Here is a 27,927-nt window from a genome sequence, read left to right as displayed (position 1 = left end):
GTCGTATACATTTTTTTCAACAAAACAATACAACAAATAAGTTAGATTAAAGATAGGCCTACAAGTTCTGAGTTATTTTTCAAATGGATTTGTTTCGCAGAATGTGAATATCCATTCTGAGAATTAGGCTATCACTTATTTGCCACACTGTTTCATCCAACGATGTGACACTGCTACATTGTAACGTTTCCGTGTTTATGTAGGCTACTTACAGTAGACACATTTTACACAATTTAACGGGAATTTAGTTAAATAAAGGTGGTTTAAGTGGGTTTACCCTTCAACAAACATAGCCTACCTTGGAAGTAGGATCCACACTGGCATCCTCTTACTGTCTGCCCTGCCCACATACCTTTAAAGTTTTTACCCATTGGTTCAAAGATAAAGGAAAGCTACTTGTTCAGAGATCTGGTTGGCTCACGGAAATGTCAATCACTCCACCGATAGGCGGAAGGAGAAGGAGAGAGCATAGCGGGCATACATAGGTAGAGGGGGCGGACGTCTGTTGCCCTTCATCATTTCAGCAAATTTTTTTACTGTCTCTTGTCTGGTGTGTTATTGTATCGAGTAGGACTGGGATATACATCGAACTGCTGTGAAAATGGCGCAGCCAGAGCCAGAGCACAAGAAGATCTTCTTCGAGAACCTGTCGGGAGCGGGGAAAGCTATTGCAGTGCTGACAAGCGGAGGGGATGCTCAAGGTAAACGGTCACAGGCACGGACCATTTGTTTCAGTGTGGACAGGCCCATAGAGGGCAAACACACCTGTGTGATGCTGATGCTGTAGCCCTAATGCTGGTGAAGGGGCGAGGCTTTTCGCTTTTTCCTTTTTACAGGGCACAACTCAGTGCACAGCAGCTCAAACAGTAAAGATAGTTCACCCAGGAAGCTCGCCAGTTAGCATGCTAACGTGACATGTCCTGCTAACTCGCTAACAGCATCCTCCCTTTGTTTTGGATTTGGTGGCACGTCTGCCGCTTATCACGGTGACAGCAGTTTAGAAAGCTGTCATCTGGTTGTCTATTTTTCCTATAAACACAAACCACAATGTATTCAAACTCAATAACGTAGGGCAGAGGGTTCATTTTAACTTTTAATTCACTCTATAATTAACTTGGACAAAGTGGGGACAAATCCACCGCATTGCGGGCTGTAGGTTCGACTTGTGGGCTAATGACGAGCAGAAACGAATAGGGGAGGGTGGGAACTGAAAACGGCAAATGTCAATTATCAGTGAGACTACGCTAGGGCCGAGGATGTGGTTACCAGCAGTCAGAGTGAGAGCCAGTGGTGGTATGTATCCTGTGTACGTGATGAGACGCATGCATGGATGCTGCGCGTCACAGGGAAACCCTAGGCATGTGCTCACCATGGACCTATGCAGATCCACCGGCTCTCCTCTTCATTGGAATGACACTATACTAACAACATTGAGTCTCAATGCAGAGCTGTTCGATAAGCAAAGGTAGCCTACATTTGTAAGACAAACAATGGAGTGCAACTTCATGCTGATAACTAATACAACTAGTATAACAGGCTATAGTCCAAGCCCTGTTATGAAACAGAAAGCAAAACGTTTCTTAAAGTTGGTATCATTATCATGTAGGCCATTAATGCACAGGCCTGTAGAGCCCATAATGTAAGAACGTATTACATTTTGGTTCAATAATTACATTAGAGTCCAGAAAATATTATTCTTGCTCCTTAATATCCTTATTTGTGAACAAAAATATTATAAGTTGTGGTAGAATGGCCTAGAGGAAAGGTGGCTGACCAGTAACCATAAGGTTGCTGGTTCGATTCCTGGTACCTGACAGGAGGGTGTTAGTTGTAAAACTAGTAGTGGCTGGTATTACGTCTATGGTGCCCACCATCTCTACCATTGTGTCCTTGACCCCAAAACTGCTCCAGGGGCGCTGTACTATCGCTGACCCTGCGCTCTGACCCCCTCCGAAGTGTGGTAACTTGAGAGGGGATTTGCAGAAAGACAAGTTTCAATTTAACCATTGACTAATAAAGTAACTTAACTTACATTATTGGCAACATTTTTATGATGTTATGACTTCAGCATTTTGCTACATTATCCACCAGTTATTATATAGTTATTTTTCACAGCAGACATTTTGAGGCATTTAAGGAATGCACAGCTGGTAATAATAGGCCTAATGCAGCGATGGCTCACAGTTATTTTTAAGTGTGTTAACGCACAGTAGCCTACATAGCCTATATACCGAGTTAGCTACTTGGAATTCAGCCATCATTAATCTGTATTATTTACACCTGTGCTTTTCCTGCTTTGACAGCGATGTCAGGGTGTCTCCAGTGAGGCAGCCCTGTGGGTTAGGGTCACAGGGTTTGGGTCAATGAGTTGTTCTACCCCCTGCACTCCCCTCCAGCTCCACACAGTTCTGCACATTACAGTCATTACCTCTGCCAGCAAATCTATCTACATTATATCGATTTCTGGTGGGCGGTTTGCAAACTAGAGTTCAGTGATGGCGAACACATGAGCACACACACACACATACACGGGGGAAAAATACTTGGAGTTGGCCCCCATTGCAAACCAATAAGGCTATAATGGCATGCATGAAAGGAGCTGAATGGGCATTGTGTAGCCTGTGTGTTCAGTTACTCTGTCTGCATGGAAAAGCACAGGTCCTGCAGAATGAGAATGCCTAACTTAACGACTCCCAGTTTAGATAAAGAAGACCTCTAAGGTCGACAAGACACATCAACATACAGTGCTGTTTGAAAGTATGTGAACCCCTTGAGCCTTTTGGAATTCTATTTAGTTTAACTATTAATCATTAATTTTTATAAATACCAGTATTTGTTATATGAAATAACAGATGTTTGTTTATCAATTCAACATTTTTCTTTTCTGGAAATAAATTGTTAAAACAGATAAAACAAATTATTTGCCAACTTTTGTACGTGCAAAAGTTTGTGAACCCTGTGCTGCATTGCTTAAATCGAGCAGGTAAACACAATCAGGTGGGCCAAATTGAGTGATGAAATAGAACAATGTAATGAGAGATCTTTAGGGAAGAAATTGGGTGGCATTAGACAAAACAGAGATCAAATCAGGTCAGTTTAGGCTCACCAAAGTGAACCCATACAGGTCAGACACCTAAAAGGGAAAGAAAATCTCAGAGGATCTCAGGAATAGAGTTTTGTTGTTGCACATTTGTCCAGGTACGCCTATAAATTAATTTAAAAAAAAGTTTGAGCTCCATCGGTCCACGTTGAGGCAAATCATGTACAAATAGTGAGCTTTAAGAGTGACTGAACATATGCCTAGAAGTAGACTTCCTTCAAAAATATCCACAAGTAGTACCACAAGAAAAGTTATGTTTCTGGTAAAGGCCAACCCAACCATTACATCTAGTGATGTGCAGACCATTTGACACCACCATTCTTCACTTGGGAGAAGGTTCTCTTGGTGGCAGACAGAGTTGCGTTTTCGCCCAAACATGGCGGTTTTGGTTATGACTAAACAGTAGGGCTGGCCCGAATTATTCGAATATCCGAGTATTTGTTTGTTAAATTAGTATTCAGAGCTCAATTCAGTATTCGAATTTTTTTTTTTTTTTTTTTTTTTACGTTTTTTTTTTTGTTGCAAAGGTAGCTCAAACTGCAGTATATTTTGTCAGCAAATAATATTTGGATACACAAGTTATAAAACAATTGTAAAATAAAAATTAGACGTTCATTTAAAACATATTATCGAATTATTTCAACTTTGACCTAGTTGGCCGGTGCCCTTTCAAAGCGATATCAGCTGTAGTAGGCTACGTGATGTTACCAGAGTGAGGCAAACTAAAAGCGGCACCAAGCGCAGGAGGGAGAGAGAGATGGAGGAAGAATAGATTGTGTTCCTAATAACTTTATAGGCTACCACAACATTAGCGCAATTCCGGAAGGAAGGTAATGCTTGGCGTAATGCTAACGTTAGCTTAGCTCAGCTGTTTGTTTACATTCCGTGCTGCTATTGCCCATCATCAACCGTGACTTGCTTGCATCATGGGAATAGGCGGTCAATAATGGATATAATATGGACACAAAAGACTATCAATATTGGATCTTAAGATGCACGTTCCTGGATGAATTGATACGCTCATGTACGGGTTACGATGGCGCAGAGGACAGCTGATTTGGAAAGGAACAACAGCTGTTCGCCTCCACGGGGAAAAAGTAAGGAACTCCGACTTTACTACCGTTCGAAAGTTATTAAAGCATCAACAAACTACGCAGCTTGCTGTCTCGGCTCACACACTCGGTTTCAGTGAGTATATTGGCATTATTAATGTTGGTTTGATGGTGTATTTTTCTGGAACGAATATCCGAATATTCGCTCGGAAAAACCAACGAATATTCGAAGCCTGAAAAATGGCATTCGGGCCAGCCCTACTAAACAGTTCAATGTTGGACTAATCTGTCCACAGAATAGACTTCCAGAAGCCTTCAGGTATCTCCAGGTGCTCTCTGGCAAAGTTGTAACAAGCAGTTTTGTTCTTTTTTGAGACCAGAGGCTTCTTCAGCAACCCTCCCATGAAAGCCATGTTGACTGAGTTTTCTTCTTATTGTGGAACCAAGCACATACGTCCCAGATGCTGCAAAATCAGGTCTGCAAATCACTACATTTGGGTTGGCTTTGAACTGAAAAATCACTTTTCTTGTGGTGCTTGTGGATATTTTTGAAAGAAGTCTACTTCTAGGCAGATGTTCAGTCACTCTTAAAGCTCTCCATTTGTAGATGATTTGCCTCACGGTGGACCGATGGTGGAGCTCAAACTTTTTTTAAAATCAATTTATAGCTGTGCCCAGACAAATTGGAAATATCACAACTCTATTCCTAAGATCCTCTGAGATGTCCTTTACTCTTGGCATGTCTGACCTGTAAGGGTTCACTTTGGTGAGCCTAAACTGACCTGGTTTGATCTCTGTTTTATCTAATGCCGGCCAATTTCATCCCTAAAGATTTCTCACTACATTGGTCCATTTCATCACTCAGTTTGGCCCACCTGATTGTGTTTACCTGCTCGATTTAAGCAATGCAGCTTAGGGTTCACAAACTTTTGCACATACAACATTTGGCTAATCATTTGTTTTGTCTGTTTTAACAATTGATTTCTGGAAAAAAAAAACGTTGAATTGATAAACAAACATCTGTTTTTTCATATAAAAAAATTGAATTAATAAAAATGAATTAATAATGGTTCAAATAAATAAAATTCCAAAAGGCTCAAGGGGTTCACATACTTTCAAGCAGCACTGTATGTGTCTTGGATAAACTGTAATAGTTGTGTCTCTTTCACTCTCCCTCCGTATTTGTCTTTGATTAAACCTGGCTGTTCAGTTTATGTAACAAGCTGACTAGTTGTTCCCTTTGGGATTTTGCTCTTTGTATTTCTCAGTTCTGTGACTTATCTTTCATGTTGGGGAAAGTAAAATGGCTTCTTTGCTTAGTAACGCTGCTCAGCTGCCAATAGAGCCGTACTGTTCACCAGTCTGTGCAGAGAAAATAAACCCAGTCCTTTTCTGCTGTTGTTTCCATCTCCAACAGTCAGCCAAGTTCCTGTCTGCCTGCTGTGGGTAAAGCATTATCCCTAGTGTCAGTGTTTAGGCTAAAACTGCCATTGACATTCAAGTCACAGAGCAGTGCATTATGGGTTACTGAGGTCACTTGGACTAACCTCAGTGTAACAGGGAGCCGGAGGAGCTGAGAAACCTTTTGACTAAAAATGGCAGTGTGCTGCTGTGGTGAGACAAAAATGTGGCCCAAGCCACAAGCAGACAGTATTTCACTGATAGGCTAAAACACATTCAGGACACATATACCTAGAAAGTTAGAGTTTCAATGCTGCAGTTATTTGTGAAATGAATTTACTAGCCATGCAGCAACTGTGGAAGAGCCAATCAGGATGGTTTGCCACAGTTAAACATACTGAATGTTCTGAATCTACTTACCCTGCTCATCATCACTGACATTTTGCACAACAGTTGTTTAATTGGTTATTGCTTTTTTTTGTATCCTTTCTTTTCTTCCAGGTATGAATGCTGCTGTACGTGCTGTAGTTCGAATGGGGTTATATGTTGGAGCAAAAGTGTATTTCATTCATGAGGTGAGCCCATCCTTTGTGATGATCATTAATAAAAGCTTCTTGCCACTGTTCATAGTCCGTTGGATCTTATAGTTGTCGTCCCAAAGTAGAACACATGACTCACAGCAATGTCATCATCCACCACATATTGTTACCATTTGACAAAAGTGTTTCCCAGAAAGTCTTTTCCAGTATGAGGGATTTTATTTTTTAAAAGCTACTCTGTCAGCAATATATAGTAGTTAAGTGACAGTTGTTTCAAATGAATGCATTTCATGGAGAGACATGTAAGAGCGCGAACGCAGGGATGTTTGTTTTGACTGAGCAGCTGTTAGAGGAGGGTTGGCGTGGGGCCCTGCTCATCCTGTGATCCCTGCACATCTGTGTCCGTGTGTCGTGATGCAACTGACTTGAGGCTTTGGCAAATGCTTCGTATGTAACTCTCCCCCCTCCCACGCAGGTGACACAGTGTGTTGTACAGTGTATGAGGATGGACAGACCTTAAGCCACCCATATTAAATCCTGGAGTTTCACAATATGTGTTCTGCTCTGGCCATTCCATTAGGTTGTAATGATAATCTGAGTGAACATGACCAAACGAGTCATTTAAGCTGTTAGCTTAAAGATGCTGTAAGCGGAATGGTTCTTTTAGCTAGCTTCCTGTCAGTGAGTGCAGTTAGCAGTCCCCTCGCTCGTCCCTACGTCACCACATTAATGCACTGCGGTCTCCAATCAGCGAGTTATCTAGCATCATCTCATCCATAAGTGTGATAAAACATGATTAAAAACCATCAAAACAGACATTGGGAAGGATTTTTACCAGCTCCGCCATTCGCCATTGTATGCGCATAAACATTCACCCATGTGTCGCTCTGGCGTGCACCGGCAGTGAGACCATGAGTGAGACGGGTGCGGACGGGTGTCGGTTTGTAGCGTTCTCTCTTGTGATTGGTTAAAATTTCGGGATACTACATAAAGTTTAATTGCTTATCACATGCAGAGCAGCTGACTAAGAGATTGGCTTTATGAAACGCGCACATCATGTAAGTGATTACTGTATGAATAAAGAGCGATTTAACACTTATATTAATATTTAATAAACCGCTTACTTCACCTTTTAATGTAGTTTGGAAATGTCTTAATGCATGAATTGACTAATAAACTTGATATGTTTTCTTTTATCAGGGATATCAGGGTATGGTGGACGGTGCAGAGCATATAATAGAAGCGTCATGGGAAAGTGTCTCCAGCATGCTACAAGTGGTGAGTAACTTTCATGGGCTGCATTCCTCACATCTAATGCAGCTAAGTGTACAGCCCCTAGAAACATCTGTGGAATGGAGTCTTAAATAACAATACAGATACTTTAATAGTCTTCAAACTGTTCATAATACATAAGGGTATTGTAAGAGGTTGTGTAACTAAAACATAAGGTTGCGCTGTGGTTAGAGATGGTCATCCCCCTTACATTCCAGCGTACAGTGTGTGTTCATCAGTAGTGTTTACTATGGTCAAAGTGTCCCAAAAAGAAAACACTGGACCGCGTACTGCACCAAGTACACAGAGCTGAGTTGGAAGGAGTTGTAGAGAAACATGAAAACAATCATTTTTTTTGTATTATATTTTTTTCAGAACAGATTTTGGACACAGAAAATCAAACTACTATGTGCGTTTCCTGCATGTTCTGAGGGACAAAATGTATCATAAATAAGAACAAATCCATAGTGCTCAGAATGATTATTGAAAGTTTAGTTTATGTAGGGGCTTTAGAAGCTGAGATATTTGGTTCAGAGTGATGACAATAACTCATTTTGAGATGATGGCTGTTTTAAGGTGGTTGTATAGCAGAACTATAAATCACACAATTGACCAGTGCTTGGAAAGACGATGTTAATACCTGCAGTGCCTCACCTTAAAGTGACAGGAAAAAGAGAACGTTTTAAGCTGAAGAAATGTTCCCTCCTGCTGTCGTCAGGGTGGGACTGTTATCGGCAGTGCTCGCTGTAAAGAGTTCCGTTCCCACGAGGGGCGCCTGAAGGCAGCACTCAACCTGGTCAAGCACGGCATCACCAACCTGTGTGTGATCGGAGGAGACGGCAGTCTGACGGGAGCCAACCTCTTCAAAGAGGAATGGAGTGGACTGCTGTCCGAGCTAAAGGAGCAAGGTACTCTTTGCTTTACTCTGATGCTGTATTCTTAATCTAAAGTTAGCTCTCTGCGTTAAACCCTACACAGGAACTGCATTTGGTGCTGTTCCGTCACCATTGACAGATTTTGTTTCCACACTGAGAGGTTGATCTATCCCAAATAAAGAGTACTAAACTGCGTGAGTAGGCCTATTCTAAAAATTGCACTCTTGGTTTGTGGGTGTTCTGCGTGTGATCAAATGCGCAAATGACAACAGGTACAAACACTGTGTCTCACACCCTCTCTCTCTGTGTGTGTGTGTGTGTGTGTGTGTGTGTGTGTGTGTGTGTGTGTGTGTGTGTGTGTGTGTGTGTGTGTGTGTGTGTGTGTGTGTGTGTGTGTGTGTGTGTGTGTGTGTGTGTGTGTGTGTGTGTGTGTGTGTGTGTGTGTGTGTGTGTGTGTGTGTGTGTGTGTGAGCGGCGCTGCCCTGACACACACAGGTTGGCTGTGAGCGAATTGTTTCCGAGTTTGATGGGGAGCACAATACGGGAAAGCCAGCAACAGGAAAGGGGGGGAGTTACGTTGGGAGAGAGAGAAAGAGAGACAGACAGACATAAAAGTGTCATATAGGTATGCTATTAATTAATCACAGAGCCTGTAATTAATTAGATTAATTGTTTTAATCGCTTGACAGCCCTAGTTATAAGAGAACAGCTTAAGAGAGCTGCAGCAATATATATATTTTTTTAAGTCAAAAAAGACCCTTAAAGATGACATACCCTTTGTTTACATACCAGCTTGCAGAGCCTGCTGAGCATTAACACTGTATATTGTTTCATTGCAATTTTAGTTTATGCTGCACCTACACTATTTAATAAGTATTTTATTTATTGGAGAATTGCAGCAGTATTTTTATATCTGTTATGCATTTTATTTGTATGGTACATACTGTGAGCTAGTTACTGACAGCTGAAGCTGTTCATTCTCCCTTAACTATGAACCGTACCGTACTGTACCGTACCGTGACTTCAAAGCCGAGGTACGTTCCGAACCGTGACTTTAGTGTACCGTTACACCCCTAGTTTTTATACAGGCACACGTTTAGTGGATCAGCCTGAGTCGTTGCTGTACCTGCCAGTATTACTGAAATGTCTGTGTGTATGCCGTATATTCTACACACCCCACAGCATCATATACTCTATAGTAGAACACTGTCTTCTAACTATTCTTTCTCTACAGATTTTGTCTTGATTTTCATTGTGCCACAAACTGTTCTCCCTATGAAACACTATCTCTTTGTGTTTGATTTGCACACAAACAAATGTCAATGTCAGACCGTCTTCTAAAAAGTGAAATTGATAGTAAACTAAAGGGTGTGTTCTGTCAGTGGAAATAATCCCCAATGTGATGCCCTTTTCACAGTCTTGCTGACTAGCAGAGGCTCCTCAGACATATATTACATTTGACTTAAAGTGCAAATATATAACATGTGGTAAACTCGGGGTATATGTATCTGATATGGTCTGATTAAATATTTACCAAAATGAAATGTTACCACATCATAATCTTGCAAGTAGAAATAAAGCTGTATAAGGTCAAATAGCCTGAAGGGGTTCCAGAAAGAAGTGTTTTGATTTTTCCTGGAGCTCAGCTATTTCCATTCCTGCTCATTCTGTTCTATTTTGGCAACACGCTGTGAGGAGAATGTGTAGTCTTAAAACAGAGCAGGCCCTGGTTCAACACTCTCTTGGTCCTTTCAGGCTCCATTGAGGCTGATGCCGTTCAGAAGTATTCCGTCCTGCACATCGTGGGCATGGTGGGCTCCATTGATAACGACTTCTGTGGAACTGACATGACAATAGGCACTGACTCTGCCCTACACAGAATCATCGAGGTGGTGGACGCAATTATGACCACTGCACAGAGGTGAGGGGGATACTCATATCTGCATCTGTTTGATCACTCAGTTTGATAGTTTGTGATTACTATGACCGATCATCCCAATACCCAAGCATGAGAACTAATTACCGTACCTACATACTTTGGCACACTCAATTATGAACAAATTGAAATTAAAGTGAATATTAAATGTCAATTTAACACTTATTGTCATTAAAATAAAACATATGCTCCTGTACATTGCTAACCTGGCAGGCATGTTTTCTTCTAGCTATTTTCAGGTGAAGAAATACATATCATTTTGGACTTCTTTTACAATTTTTAGGACCACATCCACTGAAAGATTGCGCCGCTAAACGCAAATTAGAGACAAAAATAGCGCCCTATCTGCAGAGCAAGCGCAGAGGGGGAAATGCGCACAGACTGCACTGAAACTGCCCTATGGAGCAGACATCGCCAAAGATGCACCTCTCTCATTTGAATGTATTTAAATGAGAGAATATTCAAAATCTAGTGCAAAATTGCTCCATTCCTATGCAAATAAGCCTTGTTGCATGACACCTTAAATGTTTAATTACATTGCATGCTTCTTAAATTATGTGAGTTTGCACATCATACCCAGTGGAATGGAGGTCATTTTGGATTTGGCCTCTCACTGTTCGCAAAGGTAAAATCTGACTTCCCTCCACATCTGAAAATAAACCTTATGGCATGTTCTAACCATGGTAGAAATGTCATGCTTTTCTCAAACACTATTTTTGTGCTTATCCGCTGTACTAATAAGGGCTGCTTTATTAAATACAATGTCACTGTATAAATCTGTGATCTGTGTGTACCAGTCAACCTGTGTGGACGTGAAGCATATTATAGAACATTCATCACAATCAAATCCTAGCCGTGTTAGCGAACGTATATATACATAGTACAAATTCCTTAGTGGATACTGTGCTAAAACGGAGCAGATTGCGGGCACAATTTCACCGCAATTCGTGGAGCTATTAGCATGCACAATCCATTCTTAGTGGATGTGCTCTGCTTTTCAAATACACAAGTGCACCGCTAAGTGATATTTTCTTTTTTTCTAATCTTTCAGTCACCAGAGAACATTTGTGTTGGAGGTCATGGGCAGACACTGTGGGTAAGAATTCATTTGATAAACTTAAATTACAGATCCAATAGGAGATACATGAAGTGTTATTCCCCTGTGTTTACATACACACTGTTCTGTCTGTGTGTTTGACGCTAAGCTACCTGGCCTTGGTGAGCGCCTTGGCGTGTGGGGCAGACTGGGTGTTGATTCCTGAGATGCCCCCAGAGGACGGCTGGGAGGAAAAGATGTGTCAAAAACTGTCTGCGGTAACACAATGTCTTCTGTTCACCACGTTGAGCCTATTGTACCAGCGTCAATGCTACAGTATATAGTGTTTCTAAGCTGTCTTCTTTAACATGTTATTATTCTACTGAATCCTCAACTTTTTTTTTTTTTTATCAGAGAAGACTGATGGGAAGGAAAGTGTTTACTTTTAGTCTCAGTGGTCCAGTATTTTATTTATGTTTTGTTTTTTTTCTGCTTTGGAAACATGCCTTTGATTCAGACCCGCTCCAGGGGCACAAGGCTGAACATTATCATAGTCGCAGAGGGAGCCCTTGACAGGCACGGGAAGCAAATAACCTCTAGTTTGGTCAAGGATGTGAGTACCTGAGTGCAAAGAAAGGGGAAGCCAGAAGCATGGAGGCCCGACTGCTAGAAAATCAAAAAGAAATACCCTGGAATATTCTTTATTACATTTTTCTTTTCGTTTGTCTGCCTTGTTAATTGGCACCAGGATATTTAACAAGATGTTAATTTGAGTAGATATTCAGATTCATCTTGCTTCCTGATTTAGATAACAATGCTGCTGTATGCTCAGTCCACAATAACGCGGACCATCAATACAGTTGACAGGGTATTGCTGATTTGCAAAGTGCAACCACAAGCTGTAAGGACATCCTTTTTCATTATGAAGTGAATCCGTCCTCAAGCTTTGTGAGCGTGGTCCGGCCCCCTGTGCTTCTGAGAGCCCACGTCACAGCCACGCTCTCAGTTTTTCTGTCATGTTGTCTCTCCACCACCACCCTCCTCCCTGTAGAACCGAGCAGGGATGAAAAGGCTGAATATCATAATTGTAGCAGAAGGGGCGATTGATTCTAGCAACACGCCCATTACCACTGACTATATCAAGAATGTAAGTACAGAAAAAAAAGAAAGTGTGACAAGATCCGGCTTCTGACCTGTACGACTTCTGTACTGCTGCCGTTGTGTGGCTTTGACTCTTCTGCTGCGTTTGTGGAGTGCTCTATCAGACACACTCTCTAGTTTGGTAAGACAGCTTTCACAATTCTACTGCTACTGCTGCTGGACACTCCCAGATGCCCTTGCTAAACTCGCAACCAGACATTTGTTATATCATAATTTGCTTCCCACATACTTATATTAATCATGTTTTTACATTTTTGACACCTGAACAGTACATTTGCCCAATGAGATTATAACAGAGTGCCATGACCACTTATTGTCAAGTGTTTTGTTTTTCTTGTGCAGTACCCAAATATCTTTATTGAATTGAGCCCTCTCCTGCTTGGGATCCTCTGTGGTGTTCGGTATAAGCTACAAGCTCCTTTGCTAACATGACTGAAAAATTAGAATGGCTTGCTTGTGCTTTGCTGTTTCCCCTTCTCTTCAGCTTTTTCTACTTTTTGTTTTTCAGTGTGTGATGTGTCTAGTATGTTGTTGTATCATTTTTACATAGACATTTGTTCCACAGTTGAGTTCTATTGCTGACATAATTCCCATGTAGTTGTATGACTAACACGCATGAGATAAATAAGAACCATTTCAGATTGAAGATCCATTAGTTGAATGAACTCTTAGCATTTCCCTTTTTAGAGGAATAACACAATTGTATTGCAACAATATTTGCTAAGTCCTGTTATATATAACATATATATGATTCTCCTAGCTTGTTGTCAGATGCTTGGGTTTCGACACACGCGTTACAATCCTGGGACATGTGCAGAGAGGAGGGACCCCCTCTGCTTTTGACCGCATCCTGGTAGGTCCACACCCCGACACATGATGAAACATTTGCTGTTTGCCGCTTCTCAAACATCAGACTTTTATGCTTCTCTTTGCCATAGCAAAATGAATATCTTGGCTTTTGTATTGTTGGTCAGATACATAATGCAGTCTTAGTAAATCAACTGGTTTTGTGGGAAGTTTCAACAAGCACTTTTTTTCTAATTCTGACATTTTAAAGACAAATAGTTTACACTGCAAAATAACTGTTAGTTACAGCCCTAATAGAAAATGTATTACACGTCTTCCTGCGACCTCAAAGTTTGACCTCTAAATCAATCTAACATTGCTAAATGAGAAATGCTATCTAAATGTGTACACTTGATAACCTTTGTGCCCTTTTGCTATGTGATCTTTTTGAGATATTTCGGTAGGAATAGGGCAGTTGTCCACAGCATGTCCTGTTTAATCCTGTGTGTGTGTGTGTGTGTGTGTGTGTGTGTGTGTGTGTGTGTGTGTGTGTGTGTGTGGAAATGGCTCCAGGTTTTAGGTTAAGCACATTAACAGATTTGTAGCTCAGCATGTTGTAACACTGCTCACGGAGACAGTTACTGATAAATCTCTACATGTTGACCACAAACCAAATCCAATTGAAGCAGAGAAATGGAGAATCTACATTCATGTTGTATCCAGTGTGAAAAAGACATGCATGGATTTGGGGAAGATTGTGTTTGTAAAAAAAGTCATCAAAGGTAATACATGAGAAACAAACAAGGTGTTGACAGTGAGATGATGCTGTCTCCTCACACAGGCCAGTCGAATGGGCGTGGAGGCTGTCCTCGCCCTGCTGGAGACCACGGCCAACACACCAGCCTATGTGGTGTCTCTGTCTGGGAACCAAGCTGTGCGTCTGCCTCTGATGGAGTGTGTACAGATGGTAGGTAGTGGACCAGGCTGGAAAACAAGCCAACACTGACATACATTCATTACAAACACACACACACACACACACACACACACACACACACAAAACATATTTACAAAGGTATGGAAACTGAGGAAAGGGGGACACTTCGAAGCACCTACAATCACAAACACTGGCGAATGACTGACTGTGCTGGACGAGAAAGACAAAGTCCTTGGGGCCAAGTTGGAGGAGATTAAGTAATGATGAAAGAATGCACACACAGCCCATTAGGCCTTGAGTGCCTCTGATGTTTACAAGAGAGTTGTGTTGTCTTGAGAGGCAGTTGTGTCTTGTTTGTTAATGATCATCCGAAGCATTTGGCAGGTTCTCAGATGGGTGATGTAATAGCAACCCGTCTCCATAGAAACACACAAAGAAGCCTTGTTCGGTGTAGGTGCATGTTATGTTCAGATTTGAACTGAAACTCAAAATAACTTCTCGCCAACATTTTCTTTTATTTTCAGATTTGTGTGAAGTGGTTGAAGAAAAGCGGACAATGCGATTCCATGCACGCCGCATTTATCAATCCTCAAAATAGACACTTTAAAGATTACAGTATGAATGGCCACATACTAATTCTGAGTGGCTTAGCTGAAATAAATCAGACAAAGTGCCACTGCTTTTATACACACAGGATGCAGAGTGTATGAAATACTACTACAAAATACATTAATAATCCTCTCTTTCTCTCAGACTCAAGAGGTCCAGAAGGCCATGGACGAGAAACGCTTTGAGGAGGCCGTTAGACTTCGGGGCAGGTATGGCTTAGAATAATATCATATACCAAAGTTATAGCCATGGCATCAGTTTGATGGTGCTATTTAAAAATACCACTACTATGGTTGCGTTCCGAATCGCATACTCTTTCTTTTCTCTATTCTACATACTACATCCGACGATAAAAATAATCTAGTTAGGATGCAGTAGGCATACAATTGGGACATACTTTTACTCTTTTATTTCATCATAACATTGCGCCTTGATCTTGCCTCTTGCTTTTATATCCGTCGCATCCCCGTTTGCTTTCATATGGAGGCTTCGTCGATGTGACGTCACTTCACGTGCACACTGGATTGTGGGTCAGAATCGCCCAAATAGGATGCAGTTTTCAACACTAACAATCTTGGCCGCATGAAGTAGGACATCCGGGTCACAAGAATTGGGACATCCTAAATCTTTTTTCTACATACTATATAGTAGAAAGTATGCGGTTCGGAACGCAACCTATGTTTTACATAGACAGGATACAGTCAGGAGAAGATAACTATGAAGAACATTCAAAATGCAACCTTAAAGCTATAGTGCGTAACCTTTGTTGCCACCATGAGGAATTCTGAGGAATGACAACCGCTCCCTGCGCATTTACAGTACATGAGGTAAGCCTTTGGTGATGGCACATGGATTTGATACCTTCTGCTGTACTTCCAGATTTTTCCTTAGCAGTAGAATCAACAACTGAAACATTTTGTGGGTGCTTTTTGAGCTCCTGCACCAGTGTCAGAGGGGTGACACCAGTTTGTAAACACTGCAATACTGAGAAATACAGAGAGTTTTATGGAGCTGATAGGCTTAATCAACTTTGTGTCAACTCGTTTGGCGATGGCTTGAATGTGACCGACATCCATTTATATGAGAAAGTTAGGTACTATGGCTTTACGTTTTGACCCTTTGATGTGTATTTTCATATACGTACATGAAAATGTATCACTCTATTGTTTAACAATATTCCTTGTCCTACATTTGATTGCAGGAGCTTTGAAAATAATCTGAGGACGTACAAACTGCTGGCTCATCGTAAACCAGAATGTGAGCTGCCAGTGGTAAGTCACCTCATTACGTTCTTACATTACCTGTGTCAGTGTTGTTAGCTCTGTGTGCTCACTCCTAACACAAGTTCTATATACACATACACACAGAAACCCAGCGAGGAAGAGTTGTTATTTCTCACTCTTATAGCAGCAGTCGAACGTGGCATACGCACAGAAGACGGCGCACGCCACTTTCTAGGCAAACATTGGGATTTATAAAAAACAAACTTGACGGGACAATGTGCGGTGCTCCACAGACACTCTGACCCAGGCGTACGCACAGAAACGGGAGAAATGAGAAACGGCCACGCCCATGGCAAAAGCATGTCACGCGAGACACTATGAGTTTGTCTAAAATGAATCCAAATATTACATGTCATGTCACTTACATAAGGAGTTCCTTTTGCAAATACGGATGAATACGAAACGCTTCTTGCAATGAATAAAGAATCACCTGATTGACTGATTTCACTCCATGGAACACAAATCAGGATCATGTAAATTGAGAAATGTATTTTCAAAAAAATTATTGAACCAACGGCTGAAATTAAACAATACGTATGAATGTAGCCTACCTATTCTCATTGAAAATGAACAGCTGATTACAAATACACTTACGTTTAGGCTGCACTGATGCTGTTCTCGATGCCACAGTCAGGCAGACAAGGGGCACAGTTTCATATATTAATCATAGCTATACTATACTACATATAGTTTTATGGCTTTTAGTTTGTTTTATCAATCTGTTTTCCTTTTATTCTTAAGCAGTTGTCTGTGTTTTGAAAGGGGCTATGAAGTTTATTATTAACACCCCGCCGCCATCACTGCACCAGGAGGAATTCCCCAAATCAGTTTCTCATGGGGGGGGGGTCTCGGTCTCCCCCACTCGTGGCACAAACACTGCTGTGTGAGGGTGTGCACTTTTTGGCGTCCATTTTTATTTCATCCACAATCTGAGGCTGCAGCATTAACAGAGATCGCCACACGCTCACACTCTTAACACCTTTACGCTCACACTGTTCCACCAAACTATATTTTGCCTGGTCGCCACCTCCCCAACGGGAACTTTGGTGTGGCCGCGGTGATACACCTCGTGTGGAGTCTATTTTTCCATTTCCCCTTTCAGTCAGCCGAGATCGCCTTCATGCACTCAGTGAATGATATTAATTTGGGGCGTTTCAATGACTATGTATGGGTAAATATGGGCGTAACGTGAAGCCCGCAAAGGCTGCGCCACATTTGGGGCTGATCGTGATTTATAAAGAGAAACAGGCATAGGACGTGAGTGCGCACTGTTTTATAAATCCAAATATTTTTGTGCCCAAGCAGTTCCTGAGTTTCTTTCGTACGCCAGCTTTCCATGTGAATCCTACGCAAAGTTTTCTCTATGAGGCCCCTGGAGAGCAGCTTGTTTTGCCTCCCGAAGCCACTGGGATGTTAAATATTTTATTACAGTGCTGTAATGATCTGCCTACAAATGACTCAGCTTCTGCAGTCATGATGCTGCTGCTGCTATTTTGTTTTTAAAAGACTCAGTATAGTATTCTTGAAAAAGAGTTGGCCAAAAATAGGGCTCCATGATATCACGACAACATGGGATTTGTGATAACATTGTTGAATAATACAAAGATAATATAACTTGGGATAAATAAGCAAATACTTACTGTAAAGATCTCCTATTATACTACTTTTCTGATCTTAATTTCTCATTAATGACTCCTATAGAGCAACCTGACACGAATCATAGCACACAAAAACATGTAGATTTTCGGGAAGCTCTTTCTCTCATCTCAGCGATTTCAGCATTCTCTGTCCACACTCCGCTTCGTCCTTCTCCGGCCCCTCGCCCCCTCCTGCCAACCCCACTCCGTTGTGATTGGTTACCTTCCTTCCGGAACACTTTCAGCGTCGCACGGGCAGATTTGAGCAGGCAGGAGGGGGCATGGCAGGAATGTGCCTGAGCACGTTGCAGCATTATCATACATGAAAAAATCCGGATTATCTATGTAATAAATCCCGGTGAATCGCAACCGGCTGCCCTAGTGTTTAGCGCTCTGCACAGCCACCCCAGACGGTCAGCAGGGAATAAGTCTAAATGCATGTAAGTCATTACTTTACACTTTAGTACGGTTAAACATGACTATAAATCATTATAACAACGTCTATAGGTCATAAAAGTTGAAAAAGCATAATAGGGCCTCTTTAGATAATGTCATAATGTCTGTCTGCCAACATAGACCACAAACAGTAGTAGCCTATGCAGACACTGGAACACATGCAATGCATTTTTTTCTATTCCAACAACATGGCCTCATTGTGTATTTTGTATTGATCACTATGGCTACACCTCTTTACAACATTTACTGCTAGCCTTCATCTGATTGGCCAAATATATTGACATGCAGAGCGTGAATACATTAGTAGTCTTCACAATACGTATACCACAAAATGTTGATAAATCAATAACAATAGATTTGCGATATATTGTGCAGCCCCACCTAATGAGTATTTCTCTTAATCAGATGCATGCTAGTTCTGCTGGCCTTCAGATATGGTGACTAGTACCTCCCATTATTAATGCTTGCTGTGTAACCTGCATTTGCTGTAAAGCCTGTAATTGCAATTGTAGGCTTGACATGAGGCCCAGGTGGCTCAGTGTTAGCCTGTGGTGCATATCAGATAACACCTGGCTCCCCACTGAGGGATACCTTGTTCAACCCCTGTGGCTGTGGCCCCACTACACTGAAGATCAAGTGTCAAGTGTTGTCGGCTGCATGCTGTGGAGCCCCCCCCCCCCTCAATCTGTGACAGTGACCAATGGAGCACAGAGCAGACAAGAAAGCATGTATCGATTCCCTCTCAGAGCTTGATGAACTGGCCCCTCCAACACAACAGCTGTAACATTCTCTGGTTATTTAGTGCGATGATTAAACCATTAAAGTCCCATTGGATGTCCGTTTTGTCTGTGTTTTATGTCAACAGAGCAACTTTAACGTGGCAGTGTTGAATGTGGGTGCTCCTGCAGCGGGGATGAACGCTGCTGTGCGCTCAGCCGTCAGGGTGGGCATCTCAGAGGGACACAAGATGTTTGCTGTCAACGATGGCTTTGAGGGATTCTCCAAAGGACAGGTGGGTTCTACAGCACATTACATGACACACCACTTTGCAATTTTGCTTCTAGACCTTAAAAATGTCTTAGCAAAGTCATCCCACTAAATGAATGTAATGTATTCATCAAATAATGTTGCACTAAGATCTTAAAGAGTCGTGTGTTTGCTATTGTTCAGTTTGAATCGATATCACACAATCACTGTTTAACTGAACAGTCATCAGGGAATCCCAGAGGGTAATCTAATCTGTTGGGATTAATGTAAACCAATTTCCCACACTCGATGTCCCTCCTCTGCCCCGCTCAGCTAAAGCCAGCGCAGTAGCAGAGCACAACCGTAGCTGGCAACAGAATATACAAAGTGTCAAATGTGGACTAAGAGAACAAGTGATCAGGATGCTTCTCATCTGATTTAAACATTGGCGGAAAGTAAAATCTGACAATAAAGTCTGCAGGTGAAAAGTAATTCCCCCGCTGCACCACTGGTAAAACTGGTTTCCCTCTCCACTCTCCACTCTCTTCTCCCCTCCTGTCCTTTCCCTGGTTGAAAACTGTATTCTCCTTAAGACAGTTTTTGGCACATTTTAAAGAACGACACTTTAAAATTGATCCCAACATTTCGCCTCATCAAAATGTCTCCAAAATCACTGGTTAGTGAATAACCCTGTGTGCCTGGGTTGTGCCAGCTGACCTTAAAAGGATAAGACTCTGCTATGACACACTGACATACCACTGAACCAGTTCCTCTGTTAGGTGGGTGTATAAAGGTGTGTGTGTTGAACCACCAACAACAACACATTCATTTAGGCATGGGTTTCTTAGATTTGAATTCTACATCAGAAGTAATGTAAAATGTGATTGAGTGTTCCAGTAAGTCATTTAAAATGTGTTGCTGCTCCCTTCCCCTCCAGATTAAGGAGATTAAATGGGCTGATGTCGGAGGATGGACGGGACAAGGTAGCTCTCTGTTGGGAACCAAAAGGTGAATCCTTGATCTCTGCTCTGTGACTCTTTTGATTTAAAGCAGGGAATCTATGTATTATCAGGCCAACACAATGAACATTACTGCTTTTAGATTTCCGCTTTAGGGACCAAATTCACAGCTACAGTATATACTTGGTTATTGTTGTATATGGTTCATATCTCATATTTTGTCCTTATTTTGAATTTTTTTTATTTCTTTGCTTCAGAACACTACCTGCAAAGCATATTGAAAAAATAGCTGAGCAGATGAGAAAGAACAACATCAATGCACTGTTAATCGTTGGTGGATTTGAGGTATGTTTCACATTCTTTACTCCCTACTGGATTACTTTTCTTATGAGGCTACATTCTCACCTTGGATTTCTTGGTGTTTCACCTGTTTTAGCCTTTGCATTTTGACAATGACGCTAAAGCTATGGGTTATATATATTTCATAAGGAGATTGATACAAGTGACTTTTTTTTTTCTCATACACTATAAACCTATTGAAGCATTACTAATTATTATGCCAGATGTCCATATGTATACATCAGTCTTATCCCAGCACATCACCATATGACGCCATACACATAATCATGTTTCTGACAGAACAGCCGGCATAGTAGATTAAAATGGCTTCGCTGTGTATTTGAAGTCATTTGACTATATCATTACAGAAAAGTGGGATTCTTCCTTCTTCATTTCCATCAAGTGAAAAGCAAAGCAATATTGTAAAAGATGATTAGGCTTTAATTGGAAACGTAGAGCACTTTTTTTGTTTTTCATTTCATGCTCTCCTGATTAGATGCTCACTACGCTTTATTTTCCTGTAGTGTGTGTGTGTGTGTGTGTGTTTGTGCGTGTGCGTGAGAGCGTGAGAATGAGGTAATGTATAAGTAGAGTGGTACCTGTCTGTTTGGCTACTGTCCGCTGTGATAGACCTGGCTCCCCTTCCTTGGCACCCTTTCACTTTTTGTCTGTCCCTTCCACGTGGTACGTAACAACCTCTCAACCAAACCCGACCTGCCAAAGTCCCGCCTCTTTGTAGACACTAAAGCCCCATTGGCTCTGCCCTGCAGGCCTTCCTGTCACTGCTGGATTTGTTAACGGCGCGTGGGAAATATGACGAGTTCTGTGTGCCCATGGTCATGGTCCCAGCCACTGTCTCCAACAATGTACCGGGCTCAGACCTCAGCATTGGAGCTGACACAGCTCTGAACGCCATTACTACTGTAAGTGACGGGTGGGGGCTGGCACGCACACTAGTTGATCTGGGGAAAAGCAAGACAAACACTCAGACATACTTAAGCTCACAAAGCCAGTCAGCCAATCATGTTCCAGAAGGGAGAAAACGCTCACTCAGTTACTTTACCAGTCAATGAATATCTCCCAGCCTCTCAGTCAATCATTTGGAGGAAACTATGTCAACATGGCTTCTGCCAGCCATATCTGGAATAAATAATAACGATAAGATAATGTTTTACTGTATTAGACATATTTGGAGAGACAGAGATGAAATGGGGCAAAGAGGGGAAGACAGGCAGAGAACTGACCCGGGTCAGACTCCATCCCGAGTCTGCTGCGAGCCTCTAGGGGGACGCTCTAACCACGAGCCCACCCCAAACTTCCACTAGAATTTAAGACATTGGGACAGTCAGACAATTGAGTCACGACTGTGCTGTGAGACATGACTGGTAAAGGTAAAGCAAGTTACAGAGTAGCGTCCCTCCCTTCCCTGTCAGGTAAGTAAGCGCCAACATGGAGGCATGCTACAAGATGCACCAGTGTCATGACCGCCATGTTTGCTTTGCCTGACTGTGTTTATGTCTGCACACATCATTAACATAAAGTTCAGTGGTTAACCACGTACAGGTTTGATATTGTAGTTAGCTCTCAAATAACATCTACAGAAAACAAGCTAACACCTTGTACCTCAGTGTACATGGCCTGTGTTGATGCTTGAATTGATACTCAAGCTACTACTATAACTTTATAAAGTTAGTCTTTTAGCAGTCCTCTAGCGTTAGCCCAGCATTAGCCTGAATCTTTGCCGCCTTTTTCTTCATTCTTCATCCTTCTCCAAGACGTGACCAGTGCTTGTCTTGCCTGCATTACCTGCCACAGCAGTTATGGCCGCCATGTTATTGTCCTATGCAGTGTGTCACTGCCTTGAGCTGCTGAGGCACACACACACACACACACAAACTTCTGCCCCATGTTTGTTTCTACCGTCTTTTCCCTGTGTTCAATCTTTACTATCACCTTCCCTTCTGCTCCTTTTCTCCCTTCTGTGCGTCTTTCTTCACACCTCCCATCCTCTCTGCCAAAGGGAAGCCATTGCTGCTATCACACGGAAGGGGCTGGAATGGCCGGGTACGCTCTAGCACACTGAGAGACATTCATTTCTCTCTAACTGGTTTTCATATACTGCCGCTTTAGGCGTTTGAGAGTCTGCTGCAGCTGTATGATGCTCGCGCTACCTTTGAGGAGTTTTGCATCCCGATGTGTATGCTGCCTGCCACCATAAGTAACAATGTACCGGGCACAGATCTAAGTATCGGGGCCGACACGGCCCTCAATGCCATCGTGGAGGTAAGGCAGTCGAACCGCCGCCGGCACTACTTTGACCGTTTGTTCAAGATGCTAATGCAGAGAGGAGGAGAATGACACATGATATACAGTTGTAGTGGAGTCAAGGGTCCAGTGGTTATACTAACTCTATTCCCACCGTAAAGATCAACCTGACTGTAGTTCTAACAATAACCTCAGCTTTAAGATGAACATTAGCCCAAACACTAAACATATGCACAGTTTTAAAGGGGCATTCTGCTGATTTTACACATCAAGTTCAGTTTATTTGTCACGAGTTATAAACAGAAGCATGCATTACAAACAGAATATGTAAGGGGTAAGAGATGTGGGCATTTAGAAGGGTTTAATGAAATATGCTATATCAAGAAGCATTATGGGACATGTAGGATCTACTGCTTATGGATGTTGACCCATACTAGAGACTACAAGTAAGGACACCAGTTGTCAGTCCTGATTTCTACCAGTCTTTATTGCTCTTAGCAGTGCACCAACTTTAAGTTGGGAGATTAACAAATCAGTTGAATGCGCCTTTAAACAGTGTTCTAGACTTGTTATACTGTCATCCTAGTCACCGCACTGGACTATCAAAATCAAGTGTTACCCTAAGATCAAGTAGAAAACATGTGTTTATTATGATATCAAGTTGTTTTAAATGTAGCAAGTTGACTCAAAGTGAACTGAAGTTGTGCAGATTGAGAAATGCGCATGCTGGCCTTGAGGAGATGGCTTTGCTGTTGTTTGTCTACCTTGACTGTATTACTTTAACAGGATATGACCTTTAATCATTACACTTTGAATCTTTCTGGTACGATTGTGTGACACTTTGACATCTCAAAGTGACATTAAGTAGACATTTCACTGTAACATACATATCTCAGATAATACTGTTTCACAATGCTCAGCTTGTAATAAGCACTGACTTACTATGAGCTTCTATGCGTGTGTCAGACATGTGACCGCATCAAGCAGTCGGCCAGTGGCACCAAGAGGCGCGTGTTCATCATTGAGACCATGGGAGGCTACTGTGGCTACCTGGCCAGTGTAGGAGGCCTGGCTGCTGGGGCGGATGCTGCATACATCTATGAAGAACCCTTTGACATCAAAGACCTGCAGGTAACCGTCACATCAGCTCTTTGTCACACCAACATGTAACAGGATCTCTTACTACACAGTATGTTCTCAATTTGAAGCCTTTCGCCCCTAATACGTCATTGTGCACTTCATCCACTAGAGGGCGGTCAGGCTAAATTTAACTGGTCAACATTACTCACCTGTCCTTTTCACTCCCACAGGCCAATGTTGAGCATTTGACAGAGAAGATGAAGGGCAGCATTCAAAGAGGACTGGTCCTCAGGTAACAAAATGACTGCTTCACTGACCCCTAGGCCAGGCAGGCACAGTCAATATTAATGCTGCATCCCTCATCCCATGTTATGTAACTGGCAGGGCTTTTGATCCTGTAGGCCCAGCTTTTCACTATTTGATTTTAAGCTGCTTGTATTGTAAACAGATCCACTGCTGATTGTCTTCAGTTTAAACAGCTGTGGTTCTGCAGTGCTGCTCTCAACTTTTGACTGTCACATGAACAATAGGGACATGCAGGGTCAGACATCATACCATTTTGTGTGTGTGTGTGTGTGTGTGTGTGTGTGTGTGCGTGTGCGCGTGTGCGTGTGTGCGTGTGTCTGTGTGTGTGTGTGTGTGTGTGTGTGTGTGTGTGTGTGTGTGTGTAGGAATGAGAACAGCAATGACAACTACACTACAGACTTCATCTACCAGCTGTACTCTGAGGAGGGGAAGGGAGTGTTTGACTCCAGGAAGAATGTGCTGGGACACATGCAGCAGGTACTGTAGGCCCTTTCTACTGTTTCTGACTGACTGAGTGGGAGGAAGATTTAATGAACTACTTTCTATATTTGTATCATACATATGCATATCCCTACTTTACATAGATGGGCTTTGTTGTATTTGGGCTTTAATGTGTCTTGAGATTAACATGGATAAAACTGGATCAAACAAAACTTTGATGATTCCCACGGGGACATCGGGTTGTTGCCTGGAGCAATGAACGGGATACGGGGGGGGGGGGGAAATGAAAGTAGATTTTGATTTAAGAGTTTTAAACATAGCACAACTAATATCTTCAACACATCCTTTTATATATGATAAGTCATTCACAGCAGCAGACAGCATATGGCAAGAGGGTTGTTTTGTGTTCCAAACAAAAAAGAAATATCCATTTTGATTTCCTTTTGAAAGGGAGGAGCGCCCTCTCCGTTTGACCGTAACTTTGGGACCAAGATCTCTGCCAAGGCCATGCAGTGGGTGACCAAGAAGCTGCTGGAGACCTTCAGACAGGGTAAGGTTAATGTTCCAGTGTTAGAGAGACACAGCCTGTGGTTTTAGATCCTCCCTCCCTACAGAGGCAAAACCTTTAATCCCAGATCTGTCATGGAGTCACTCCGGCTGACATTTTGATGTATCTCTGTCCTCTGGAAGGAAATCATTTATTTGATTTACATTCATCAGCATCACAGAGTAATGAGAAATTGACTTGAATATACTCAGTCTTTCTCTATGACGGATAACAACCGCGAGTAATGTGATATTTCTGAAGAATAGTTTGTCTTTAAAATGCACTGCACAGGCTACAATTACAGCTACAATTCCTCTTTGTTTTTTTATGTCTATTTGCCATACACATGGATGACATAAGATGAAGGTAAATATTTGTTCTCATGCTGGCTCCATGACTATCTACAACTTAGCATTTAGCTCCATGTCCCTTGTCTGTCTCTTCCACCGTACCCTGTAGAGGCAGGCAGCCTGTATGTGGCTGTGGGGGACAGCGTCTTCATCCTTACAAATGCATAAGCAGCTTCCATGCCATACTATTTCCAGCTCTTTATTCATCTGAACTAGTTGGGTTGGAAATGTATGAGCGTGGACTGAATGGGTAACCCATACATTTCTTTTTCCTGCTTTGCCCCACATTACTATGTGTGTCCTGGCACTTTATGTCGCTTTTTAGATTTCTGTCAAAACACCCAGTGTTTAACCCTCTGTTTTGAGATTTTTTTCTTTGTATAGTCGTCCTATAGATAAATTAGTACTTTATTTACTATCCTCATGATATCCACTTCCATATGTCTTTTCTGTGCTGCTTTATATTTGCAACCATAAAACAGGCTAGAATATGAAGTGTCCTCTGTCTGCCTGCAGGACGAGTGTTTGCTAACTCTGATGACTCGTGCTGTCTGCTGGGCATGCGGCGTAGGGCGCTGGTCTTCCAGCCCGTGGTACAGCTCAAGCCGGAGACTGACTTTGTGTACGTATCACTCTTCAACCTGAAAGAAAACTCCAAGTTTACACATTTGAATCAGTTTACTAATCCAATTTGTGTAAACGAAGATGTGTGTGTGTGTGTGTGTGTGTGTGTGTGTGTGTGTGTGTGTGTGTGTGTGTGTGTGTGTGTGTGTGTGTGTGTGTGTGTGTGTGTGTGTGTGTGTGTGTGTGTGTGTGTGTGTGTGTGTGTGTGTGTGTGTGTGTGTGTGTGTGTGTGTGTGTGTGTGTGTGTGTGTGTGTGACAATGCATTATGTAATAACAATGCACTACTGTTTATAATTATCACTTAAGTAATAACCTGATGTATTTTGTTGTAAACTATTATAATGCTGTAGTTCTTACAAAATGTGGTGGTTGCCCTTTTTTCTTTTTTATGAAAATGCAATAATAGAGAAATGTATATTACATGATGCAGGTGTTATTAAATAATGAAGGGAACATGTATTACATTTAGACATTTGAATACATAATGCCTTCATACAGTGTATAAGGATGCTACATGCTAAAGATGTCTTCAATAGAAAATACTTTGCCAGCAGCATCAGATATACCTTAGAATCAGGACATTCTTACTGTAGTATAAGAGGCACACATTGCTGATCCTCGTGTGTGTGTGTGTGTGTGTGTGTGTCTATCTGTGTTTCTGTGTGTGTCTATGTGTCTGTCTGTGTTTCTATGCGTGTGTGTGTGTGTGTGTGCGCGCAGTCACAGGATCCCTAAGGAGCAGTGGTGGCTGAAGCTGCGTCCTCTGATGAAGATCCTGGCCAAGTACAAGACCAGCTTCGACGTGTCAGACTCTGGCCAGCTGGAGCACGTGGTCCGTAACCGGCCTCTTGAGTCAGACGTCTCTGCAGCCATGTGACGGGCTCACTACGGTGGCCTGCAGGCTCCAGTCTGTGTGTTGTAAACTCTAGTAACAACACACATTTCCCCCCCCAATGTCACTCCTCTGTTTTCACTTGACAAACTCATGAACTGTAAACCTAGCCTCTGCAGTGTTTCTAATATCAAACGCACACACATAGCCACAGCTGTCCTGCCTTGCATCTGTGTGTCCTCGTTGCCCTGTATGTTTAGCGTCAACATTGTTTTTTTTGAAAATTGCACTTACTCTGTCTCCAGTTGCTTCAGGCAGGCTCTGAGCCCCCGAGCTGCACAATGAATAGACACTGCTGTATACAGACCAGTATGTGTATCTGCCTAGAACCAGTGTGACGCGCAGCATATTTATGTGAGACTGATGCAATACAGTTCCACTGCTTCACGTCAAGAGAGAGAACTGCTTGCTGTGCTTTACACTGAAACTAATATATTATTCTTTTTAACATTGTTTATTTTGCTTGTACACATGGATATATTATTAACTGTAGGCACTGCCGTACTGAGTAGCTGTCAGTCCTATTGCTCCAACATGTTAGCTGTGTTTTCCCACATAATAAAAATCAGACTTGAGAAGTGTACCCTACTGATTATTGTCACTGGATTTATTTATTAACCACTTAAGCATACAGTTTCCCTTTATATGTCCCTTTAAGTAGCTTTAACATTCATTGTATTCCACCTGTCAGTATCTTACACGTATATTGTCTCAACCCAGCTCTGTTTAAAGCTATATTTCATTCTCTTCATTTGACACACACAGCCATTCAGCCTAAGACCGTTATTTGTGGAAACATTTGCATGTTCACTAGAATCTGAAATACATTTCATTGGGTTCCACAAATGATTGGACAACTTAAAGGGATAGTTCAGTATTTTTTGAAGTGGGATTGTGTGGTGTACTTAGGCATAGTTAGTGTGTTATCTTATGGAGATGGTGATCAGTGCAGACACTACAAGGAGTTTAGGAGAGACGTAGCTGTAGCATAGGTCAGTCTAGAAATACTGCAGATGGGATCAGAAGAAAAAAAAAGTTCTCCACATATTTAAATGTTGAACCAAAACCTATAATACC

General features: G+C 42.0%; 1 protein-coding gene across 3 annotated transcripts; it reads left to right on the top strand.

Moving 5' to 3' along the window:
- Window positions 1-487: 487 nt before the first annotated feature.
- pfkpa (phosphofructokinase, platelet a) lies at window positions 488-27,431 on the top strand. Of its 3 annotated transcripts, XM_080050265.1 has the most exons (23): window positions 488-701; window positions 6,055-6,128; window positions 7,293-7,370; window positions 8,083-8,272; window positions 9,995-10,160; window positions 11,227-11,271; window positions 11,381-11,489; window positions 12,263-12,358; window positions 13,133-13,225; window positions 14,000-14,125; window positions 14,849-14,913; window positions 15,906-15,975; window positions 18,946-19,092; window positions 19,984-20,054; window positions 20,263-20,350; window positions 21,115-21,267; window positions 22,475-22,627; window positions 23,576-23,740; window positions 23,920-23,981; window positions 24,361-24,472; window positions 24,887-24,986; window positions 25,850-25,955; window positions 26,679-27,431. In XM_080050265.1, the coding sequence occupies exons 1-23, from the start codon at window positions 602-604 to the stop codon at window positions 26,833-26,835; spliced, it is 2,526 nt and encodes an 841-aa protein (XP_079906391.1). In that variant the 5' UTR covers window positions 488-601; the 3' UTR covers window positions 26,836-27,431. The 3 variants fall into 3 exon arrangements, with proteins under 3 accessions (XP_079906391.1, XP_079906390.1, XP_079906389.1); XM_080050264.1 differs by lacking the exon at window positions 21,115-21,267; XM_080050263.1 differs by lacking the exon at window positions 22,475-22,627.
- The last annotated feature ends 496 nt before the right edge of the window (window positions 27,432-27,927 follow it).

This window comes from Ammodytes marinus, assembly GCF_949987685.1.
Source record: "Ammodytes marinus genome assembly, chromosome: 21".
NCBI lineage: Eukaryota > Metazoa > Chordata > Actinopteri > Uranoscopiformes > Ammodytidae > Ammodytes > Ammodytes marinus.
Note: the sequence above shows the minus strand (reverse complement) of the source record. Positions and strands in the feature narration are given on the sequence as shown.

Bases quoted from the DNA above. Each gene is read 5' to 3' on its own strand.
- pfkpa (XM_080050265.1), top strand. From the start codon at position 602: ATGGCGCAGCCAGAGCCAGAGCACAAGAAGATCTTCTTCGAGAACCTG. The intron at 23,982-24,360 runs GTAACAAAATGA...GTGTGTGTGTAG, and splicing joins CAAAGAGGACTGGTCCTCAG to GAATGAGAACAGCAATGACA. The intron at 24,473-24,886 runs GTACTGTAGGCC...TCCTTTTGAAAG, and splicing joins TGCTGGGACACATGCAGCAG to GGAGGAGCGCCCTCTCCGTT.